The sequence below is a fragment of the Miscanthus floridulus genome, chromosome 12, assembly GCF_019320115.1.
Source record: "Miscanthus floridulus cultivar M001 chromosome 12, ASM1932011v1, whole genome shotgun sequence".
In the NCBI taxonomy this organism is placed as follows: domain Eukaryota; kingdom Viridiplantae; phylum Streptophyta; class Magnoliopsida; order Poales; family Poaceae; genus Miscanthus; species Miscanthus floridulus.
The window spans coordinates 69,590,371-69,600,402 of record NC_089591.1 but is presented as its reverse complement, the minus strand read 5'-3'; the positions used below and the strand labels follow the sequence as shown (position 1 = coordinate 69,600,402).

General features: G+C 46.1%; 1 protein-coding gene across 1 annotated transcript; it reads left to right on the top strand.

Moving 5' to 3' along the window:
- The first annotated feature begins 2,290 nt into the window (after nucleotides 1-2,290).
- On the top strand, nucleotides 2,291-6,540 carry LOC136498057 (UV-B-induced protein At3g17800, chloroplastic-like). Its single transcript, XM_066493987.1, has 3 exons — nucleotides 2,291-2,895; nucleotides 4,991-5,268; nucleotides 5,702-6,540. Exons 1-3 carry the CDS (start codon nucleotides 2,770-2,772, stop codon nucleotides 6,498-6,500), a joined length of 1,203 nt encoding a protein of 400 aa, XP_066350084.1. The 5' UTR covers nucleotides 2,291-2,769; the 3' UTR covers nucleotides 6,501-6,540.
- Nucleotides 6,541-10,032: the final 3,492 nt, after the last annotated feature.

Sequence of the window (10,032 nt, the reverse complement as noted above, 5' to 3'; positions counted from 1 at the left end):
CACTAGGGACGAGTCACACGAGTATCGCTGCGACGTCCCTCTTATTTTCTTCCATATGGTCGAGATTCACTTGCCCATCCGGGTCTATAGACAGTTTAGAAGAATGATAGGCTGTCCACCACCGCTTTACTCCACCAATCAAGTATTGCACGGGTGCGTTATCGATTAATAACAATGCTATAATTTAGAGGTGTGTTTGGTACAACTAATATCGTTTTGTTGTAGGTTTGACCGCAGGAAGAGGTACAAGACCAAGGATTGGCGCATGACACACAGCTCGTACATCCATTTGTGGTAGACCAGGGTACCACATGCGGTCCTTGTGGGTCCTCCACACGACCAGCACACCTTTGATGAGTACCTGCGGTGGTTTCACAGGTCTACAAGGACACATATCAAGCCTCCGTACACTGACGTGGCGATTGATGAGGACTCGGATGAAGATGTCATCGAAAATATGTACGACGTTACAACTAGGGAGGACACACAGCTACAGAGAGCCCCGCTTCAAAGATACGTGGTAAGATACTTAAATGGTACAATTTGTTATCCTTTTGGTATTAAGTATATGTACTAAAACTACTAACCGCGTTTCTGTATCCAGGCGACACAATTGTCAAGGCTGTCCAACGAAGCAGCGTTCCGGCTTCACGAGTCTAGAGGGCAGGGGCCAGGCGTTCTCGCGGCTTTTGTGGAGGTAAACATAAACTTGTCCGTTTCAAAAATATTTCTTTATTGTATATGCGTTTGGCTAATGAACTAACTTTAACGTCTATTTATGCAGAAGGTGAAGAAGAGCTGCAGGAAGCTAGCTCAGAAGTTGAGCTGCATGGACACTCCTTATGAGGAACCGCCACTCCCCGCGCGGTCGGGTGGCACGTCTTCAGCCTCTTTGAGGACACTAGCCGGCTCTTCTCAGCCGATGACGCAGGGTGCCACTTCTGCGGTGCGTACACCACCACATCATAGCGCTGGGAAGGACTCTGCAACCGAGGATAAGGAGGAGGACGATGACGACGACGACGAACCCTCGAGCTTCCGCGGACAGCATGACCAGTGGGACGAATGGCCGCAGGACGAGATCGGCATGTCTCAGCTAGGTAGTGCCCCGTTTGGCACCCAAGGAGCCTCACAGATACTAACAAAGATAGTTTGTTTCAATACGTAGGCTCCATGAACTAACAATCATAAAGAATTATAAGTAATCGTGCGTATCATATACCTGCTGGGTATGAGCCATACGCACCGTCGACGCGACCATACCGACGTTGGCTACACTTCCAATGTGTTGCCAACAAATCTGAAGAGACAGAGGCGTCCGAGGAATCCTTACACTCCTGGGTCTTAGTTTGTTTAGGTCAAACGAATATTGACATTCAAAACTTACGGGGTTATTTGGTTATGTTATGTCAAACTTATGTCAAAACAATGAATATGTTATGTGGCAGAATGTCAACTTGCTTCTTATTCGTTTCGTTGAGTCGCGGCAGCACTGCCGACAAGATTAAGTACCATGCGTTCGGAAACCGGTAGTCCCGGCGTATCTGGACACCGGTGGTAATTTTTCGTAATTGATTAGTTAAAATAGTGCATAACCGTATTATAAAAGACGAAAAACTAATCATTGGCTTATCAAATTCTTTATTCGACCGTGAAAAAAACTCAACAAAATACGAGCGCGACGCGTTTCGATTCTACCATCCAGGTAGCCCAGGCCGGCGACAGGCGCAACGGCCAGGTGGTGTGGCTACTCGTGCGGTATGTTTGGTCTAGCCGCGCCACGCAACAGGGCGCGGCACTGCCGCGCCATGGTCGGTGGCGCGGCAGGACCCGCCACGTCAACGGCCCCCCCGGCCGCCCCACACCACGTCAGCCATGTGCCGCGCCACCATACATAGCGCGGCACAGGCATTTGGCCGCGCCTTAGTTTTAAAAAAACCCGACAATGTTAGATTTAAAATTATATTAAAAAATGGTTAAAATTAAAAAAAATCGAGGAAGAAAGGGGGAGAAGCCGGGAAGGGGAATCGGAAGCCGCTGTATATATTCGGTGGGCTGGCTCCGAAGTAAAAGCTGAACAACAGCAAAGGGAAGCACGGAAAAGAGAAGAAGCAGCGCCAGAATCTGCTCCCGTGAAAATCCGTTTTAAGCAACGGTGGCCATATGATGGAAGATCCGACAGGGAATTGCGGGCGACTTGGCCAAAGCAAACTGGCATAATGATAGTAAATGGTTGCAGTAGCAGGCCAACGGGAAGACGCAATCAGGCATAATGATAGTAAATGGTTGCAGTAGCAGGCCAACGGGAAGACGCAATCATGTGCATCCCTGGCTACAGCCTACAGGCACACATTGCACCAGCCCAACCTCGTGTGTCGTCGCAACTTTTCTTCAGTGCGCCACTGCCCCGTACGCTTACGGCAAAACGGCTGGCTCTGGCTGCCTCACAAGTCACAAACTCACAAGTATCGCATCGCCGCATCGGCGTCGCAGGCCGTGGCCGTGCCGTGCCGTGCCGTGCGCACCCGACTGAGCCTGGACCTGGACGGCGCACACCAGCGGCAGGAAGCAGGTAGAGGTAGCGGAGGCGGAGCACGCGCTGACGCGCTCCCGATAAACAAAGATCAACCCGTTCTCAGTAGGCACGCTGTCGCGGAGGAGAAAATCTCAGGAACCCAAACAGCCGACGGAATCTCACCTGCTCTGATCCTCAGCCCAGGCCGTCGCTCTCGCTGCCCTGAGCCCTCCGCGTCCCCCTCCCGCGCCGCGATGCCGGCGTGGGCCGAAGCGGCGCTCGTGCTCGCCTCTCCATCCCCTGCCACCGCCTCCTCGACCACCTCGTCATGTGGCGTCAGGCCGCGCGCCGGCGTGGAGTCTGGCAGGTTCTTCTGCAAGGTGGCTCCTCCCTTTCCCCTGCCTCCGGCCATTTCTTATTCTGTACGACGTGCTACTAGTGAGTCGGGCGGGCTTACTGGTGCTCTCTAGTAGCTATTGCGAGCGTGTATGGCTTGGCTTCCGACGGTATTGGTACCGGCGTACTGCTCCTCGGCAGATGTGCTGCTGCTGACTTGTTGGTTGCTGCGCTTAGACTAGTACTGGCATCTAGGTGAGTTAACTAGCTAGCTGTTTCATGTATGTGTGATATTCCTTGCAACAGCATATTATCCATTTATCCTCTTTGTGCTAGAGTTTTGGTAGGGGCGTATGGTTCCTCGAATTGGACGTTGTATTTGTATAGATCGGATTGCAGAATAAGGTTTGAATGAAGCATAATTTGTGGAAACTACTCAAATTGAGCAGTGAGCACCCTCTGAGCTGCTGCTCTTGGTGCTAATCTGGTCTGTGGTCTGTGTTGCATGAGGTTTTGTGTGCTGTTGCTCTGCCTCACGATGCATCCACTGTTGCAACAACTTCTCAATCATTCTTTTTCAAAGCGCTGGAGCTACAATCTACAGTGTTTAGGGTGATGGCCTACTGGGTGTGCTTTGTCCGTTAAAAGAAAAGATACCTGCACTGCACTTTATTCAAACTGATATGCAAAACAATCTAACCTACTCAAATGGTAGTGTCTTGCGATGCTGAAAATTGAATATGGAACTTGTCACTGAAAGTAGCTCAAATCGTAAAGATAGATTAAAAGGCCTTAGCATTTGATATTTCTGTTGTGAGGAGTTTGGCTGTTCATGATGATTGCCATATAGTGATATAGCATGCGCATGCTGCATGCCAAACCTTCGTATAGTTGTAAAAACATATGTCTGGTACTTACAGTATCAACTTTTTTTTTGGCTCACTTGTTCACTAAATTCTTATGTGTTTGCCACTGATGTTTGTGTAGATCGGGTTGTGAGGATTTTGGCTGTTCATGATGATTGCCATATAGTGATATAGCATGCCAGCCCTTTGTAGAGTTGTAAAAACATCTGTCTGGTACTTACAATATCAACTTTTTTTTGGCTCACTTATTCACAGTTCACTAAATTCTTATGTGTTTGCCACTGGCATTTGTGTGGATCGGGTTGCCGAATAAGGCTTGAAGCATAATTTGTGGGAACATGGTTGGCTATACTTAAATTGAGTAAACTTTGAGTACCTGTTGTTAGTGCCAATCTGGGCAGTGTTGCTTGAGGTTTTGTTTGCTGTTCCTCTACCGTGTGATGCATCCACTATTGCAACAACTTCGCCAACATTGGTGTGCCGGGTGTGCTTTGTCCATTCATACAAAAGATATCTGCACTTTATTTAACACTGGTATGCAATTCGATTTAATCTACAAAAATAGCAGTGTCTTGCAATGCTAAAAACTGAATACAAACCTTCCCTGAAAGTTCCTCAGACCATAAAGATAGATAAAAAGGCCTATGCTATCTTAGCATTTGATATTTCCGTTTTGAGGACTTTCTGTTCATGATGCTTATCATGTAGTGGTATAGCATGCTGATCCTTCTGACTTGAGTTGTGAAAACATGTATGGTACTTACACTATCAATGTTTTGAATCACTTGGTTTTACTAAATTTTGATGCATTTGTTGAAGTTGGTTGTGTTGTGCCGATGTGCCCATTGTGTAGTTGATTTTCTCAGTGTTGTGTGGCTCTTCCTTAACATATGATGGTAATCATTGTATTTTATTCTTTCTTATGCTTGAACTATTCTACTGAACCTAGATGTTCATTAAGACCCTATTTATCTATGCAAGGGGGGGGGGGGGGGGGCAAACCCAGTGCCGGAGGCTCCCACATGAGTGGGGTCTGGGGAAGGGGAAAACCGAGGCAAGCCTTCCCCCCGCAAAATATGCGGAGAGGCTGCTTCGAACCCGCGACCTGGTGACTCAGTGAGACAGCTCTCACCACTGCACCAGGCCTGCCCTTCCCTATTTATCTATGCAATTCTCCGTTTATGTCATGATGCTGTATTATATACGAGCAACCTACATCCCACTTTTTTAAAATTTATTCTGGGTCAAGTGATGATGGCTTGTTGTTCTGCAGGGGTTCTCTTGTACCATTCGTTCCAAAGCTGGATTCCAGATTCATAATTACCGTACAAGGACGTTCAAGATTAAAGCAAAAGCAGAATCTGGTGATGGCTACACACGGCTTGCTCCACTTAGATTTGAATCTCCAAGCGGTCAGCTTCTGGTTCAAATACTACAATCACACCCTCACCTTATCCCTGCAACAGTTGATCAGCAACTTGAAAACCTTCAATCAGAGAAAGCTGCCCAAAGCAAAGAAGCCTCAAAAGTTCCCCAGGACCTCCTCTACAAGTAAGTTCATTCACTTCCTTAGAACTGTCTCCTTCAAATCAGCAGCAAGCACTCAATCATCATATCTGCTATTTTGTTCACCATGTTTTATGTTAAGATGTAACCTGCAAGGCAACTATCCATGAATAATGATACACATTTAGTCTCACAACATTGAAAAAAATGGTTTCTGTATGCAAAAGGCTACAGTTCAGACAGTATATAATTTAAAAAGAACAGAAACAATTTTGGCAGTAGAGATAGGAGAAAACAAGGTGCAGCTAAGTAGATTCTGGATTGACTGATTCAGATGATAACCTGCCGTTACTTGCTTGGGACCAGAAGGCTTTGATGTTATTGTTCTACCCTCCATTGAATCATGTAAATATAATCAGTCACGTCAATTATTACACTTAACAATTCACTAATTGGTGATAAGCTAATTGAACTACAGGAGAATTTCAGAAGTCAAAGAGAAGGAAAGGCAGAATGCCTTGGAAGAGATTATCTACTGTTGGATTATATGTAGGTTCATGGATAATGACATATCTATGACATCTGCATTATCACCGGGGGGTGTCCCTGTGCGTGACATATCTGCGTTGCCTAATCAAGAGGATAAATTGCAAAGCATACACTCCGCAGACGCTTTTGAGATGATACAAAACCATCTCAATCTTATCATGGGAGAAAAGATAGCAGCACCGCCGGATACTGTTGTTGAAATCAGCAACTTGAATCTTGGAAAGCTGTATGCAGCATCCATCATGTATGGTTACTTCCTGAAGAGGGTGGATGAGAGATTCCAACTTGAGAAAACTATGAAGACTCTCCCACCAAACCCCAAGCAGCAGATAGTATTTGAAAACCTACAACCTAATCCATTCTGGGATATGGAGTCCTTAGTACAGATTACACCTGATGGGGAGGAGATAAGTTTGGAAAACGAAGAATCAAATCCAAACAAGTTGAAGTCTTATGTCTCACAACTGGATGCTGATACATTGCAAAGATACGCTACTATCAGATCAAAGGAAGCCGTCTCGCTGATTGAGAAGCAAACCCAGGCATTGTTTGGACGGCCAGACATCAAGGTATTGGACGATGGTTCGGTCAATGCAAAGGATGGTAGAATGGTAACAATCACATTTACAGAGCTGAATCATCTGGTCTTGGAGGCAGTTGCTTTCGGTTCCTTTCTGTGGGAAGCTGAGAGTTATGTAGAATCGAAATACCATTTTGTCAACAGTTGAATATGTCTTTCTTATTTGAATTTTGGAAATGGTTTGTGTACATGTGATAGGGTAGGATCCATCTCTGATCTGTTTCTCAGTGTAGTCATGGTTCTTGCTCGCTATCAGTAACAGCCAAAGCACCACCGTCCATGAACCATGCCTAACAGGTTTGTGACTTTCATCAAAGGAAGTGGACCTGATCCATAGTGTAATCTAACAGGCAAGTGAAAATTAACAAATAGTTGATGTTTTCCAAAATCACTGGACCGTGTTCTAAATCTTCCCCATCAACTAGTTCACTGTAACAATAACACTATCTCCCGGTTCTTCAGTTGTGTTTGCCGTCATGTCCACTAACTGCACGCAGTGTGCTCTTTGAGTTCTCGCCTTTACTGGCTATGGGCTATGGCTACTCGGTACTATTGTTCCTCTTCATCTTCCAGTTGTGGACCATGTTCTTAATTTGCCGCTGCATACTCGCGTCATTACTTGCTTCAATTGCAGAAGCAGGAAGTACAAGTGCACATCTGGCGGGCGATCGTTTGCCCGGGAATTCTCGGAAGTCAGAACATGCAGGATCTGCGCTCAAAAAAAGAACATGCAGGATCTGCCACAGCCACACCAGAATTACTATGCGGTGCAGGCGCAGCGCACTGGCTAGACCGCAGAGTTCCTTCCCACGTTGTGAAGCCCAGGTCTGTGGCCGGGCATCGGTGGGGGTGCTGCGCGTGGGCGAAGGTGTTGAGTGTTGTCGTGTTGACGACCGTAGGCAGCTGGCTGCAGACCACCGTGTTACTTGTGCATTTGGCATGCAGTTGGATATGTTTTACACGTATGCAACCTGTTTTTTTTTCCATGGTATAAAAAAATACCCTCTGTCTCGAGTGTTTACATGTACGGTCATCCATATGAAGCGTCATACATGTTTGATTTTGAGATCCGGAGTTATTCACAGCGTGGGTACAATTTAGATGAAAATCAGTTTTTGGATATATGTAGTGTATTTCAGAGTGTTTATAACGTGTTGATGTACCCAGCTATTATATAATATAATTCTTCTTTTGCTTCAAAAAAAATTTATCAAATAGCTTCCACCATCCCTATTTCATGTTGGAACAACCATTGAGGGCTGAGCTTACTTGAGCCACCCACTACAAGTCTTCTTTCTCCATTCTAAATTGACGGCCCTCAAACCAAACATAAAACTAGCAGCCTCCAACAAGAACTCCACAACGAAGGTCATCTAGTCCTCCATTGGGCCTTCTAGGAGCTAGAGGTATTTGATCTTCACTTATCAAACTCTAAATCAAGAGCACCAAGATGCATACTAAGTTCAGCCATAAGGAGACCTGATCAAACGAGCGGGGTTAGGTTGAGTTCGGGTCTGACCGAGAAAAAAATGTCAGGTCGACTTTTTTTTTGTCCAAGCCCAATCCGTCGCACTAGCAAGTTAGGTATTTCTAGTTTTTTGGGTTTTTTTCCCTACTTTAGGTCAAGTCATGATTCGAAAATCATGATCCAAACTTGACCTGACGTACTGTTTTGTTGTTTTTTTTTTACCTTTTTTCGAGCGAGTTGGATCCGATGGTGGCCCATGATCAGGTCTAGTCATAAACACTACTCTTGATTTGAACTGCCCTCAAACTGTTGACAAAACTTCTAATATGTGTATAAATGTCTAGGGTAAGAGAGAATTCAAAATGAGTTGAATACACATATACTCCCTCTGTCCCGGATTAAAAGACGTCCTGAAACTTCTCTAAGAGACCAATGTCAATGGAAAAAGACTCTGAAACTCCTATGGAATCTTGCACCTGACCGAACGTCTGCAGCAGCATGCTGCTTGGGACCAGCGCTCTGGCTGGGAGCCTCCTCACACACGTCTGTTTTTTTTTTCATTTTTTATTTATAGTGAACGACAGGATGTGATGGATGACCGGTGTTGTACTCTGCTATAGGAGCTACAGAAGCTAAAACGTCTTCCTTTCTCGTATTTTTTTCAAATGCTAGAACGACCTGTATTCTGAGACTGAGGGAGTATTAAGATCTTAATCGTTGGAAAAAAAGACTACCGACAAAATCACTATAGGATAGTCCACCATGCCTCAGTAAGGGGCACCGGATCGTTTGTGGTTCTGTTCTTCCTCTTTTTCAATAGTCAACGTTAAGGTGCTCAGAGCATCTCCAAGAGTTTCCTAAACATCTTCTTAATCCTTGTTTTTTAGAAAGATGAGAAAAAAAATCATCTCTAACAACTCCTAATATTTACTCCTAATCTTTTAAGACTTACGTAACTTTACGCGGACGAAGCCCGCTCGCAAGTTCCTTCGCGCGGGAGATTGCCGCGACTGGCGTCCTTCGCGCCGAAGGTCGACGTCAAGGGAGATGATCTTGGCCGCGGGCCGCCACCGACGACGTACGCGGAGGTCAAGGAAGCACGACACGAAGAGACAGGACGCCGGCGTGAAAGGGCTCACGTTCTGCTGCCCCCAACGAGCGCACCAGGAGACGGGACGCTGGCGTGAGGCCGTAGACGAGCTCATCGTCGCAGCAGCCGCCGCTGCTGCTGTCGTCATGCGCGTCAGCCGGGGTGAGCAGCAGTAGCCACCGCCGCCGCCGTCGTCGTGCGCGTGAGGCTGTAGATGAGTTCGCCGTCGTCGCAGCAGCCGAGGTGAGCACGCGCATCATGCGCCGCAGCCCGCAGGCATGGTGTCTTGGACGGGTGGAGTGTGACCCTGATGACTATCTGTGGGAGCATATGGCGGAGCTGCCGTGCTAAAACAGAACGGAAATATCCCGAACCGAACCGCATCGTTTTCTATATTTAATCCGATCGAATCTGTATTTTCTTGTCCGACTTTACCGTTTTCGCTTTCGCATTTGAGATGTTTCGTATTTCGAATGTAAAAGTAGAAAACGGTTTACACATTTTTCGACCGTTTTCTACTTTTCTACTTTTAATTTGAAATATTCCGAATTCAAAATTCGGTTTAAACCGAATTTGGCCAACTGCACAGGTCATACAGCCCAATTACAGGCTGCTCACCATACAACTGTGTTCTTTCTACCGGTGGTTAGCTGCCCTCTCTTATAGACGGCACCCAGCCTCATCTCTCTTATTATGTATTTGGTCGTGCACTTGTTTAATGATATGCACTTGAACTAGATCATGCACTTGTTAGTTGTGAACTTGTTATGTATTTGGTCGTGCACTTGTTTAATGCTATGCACTGTGTGTCGGTATTTCGTATTGAATTTTCGCATACCGACCGTGTTCGACATAATTCCGCTCGAATTGGTTCGTTTTCGAAATTCTATATATTTCGTAAGTTCGTGTTCGTTTTCGTGTCCGGCTTGTCCGCTTTCGCTTTCGCTTTCGTATTTTAAATGTAAAAGTAGAAAACAGTTGAGGAGTTTTTCGACCGAGTTTGACCGTTTTCATCCTTACTGGTGGACGGCGTCCAGTATGCCGAGGTCCAGCGCAGCCTTGAGCGCCATGGACTTGACGTAGCCGAAGGTGTGGTTCCAGAGCTGGAGCTCCGCATCCAGC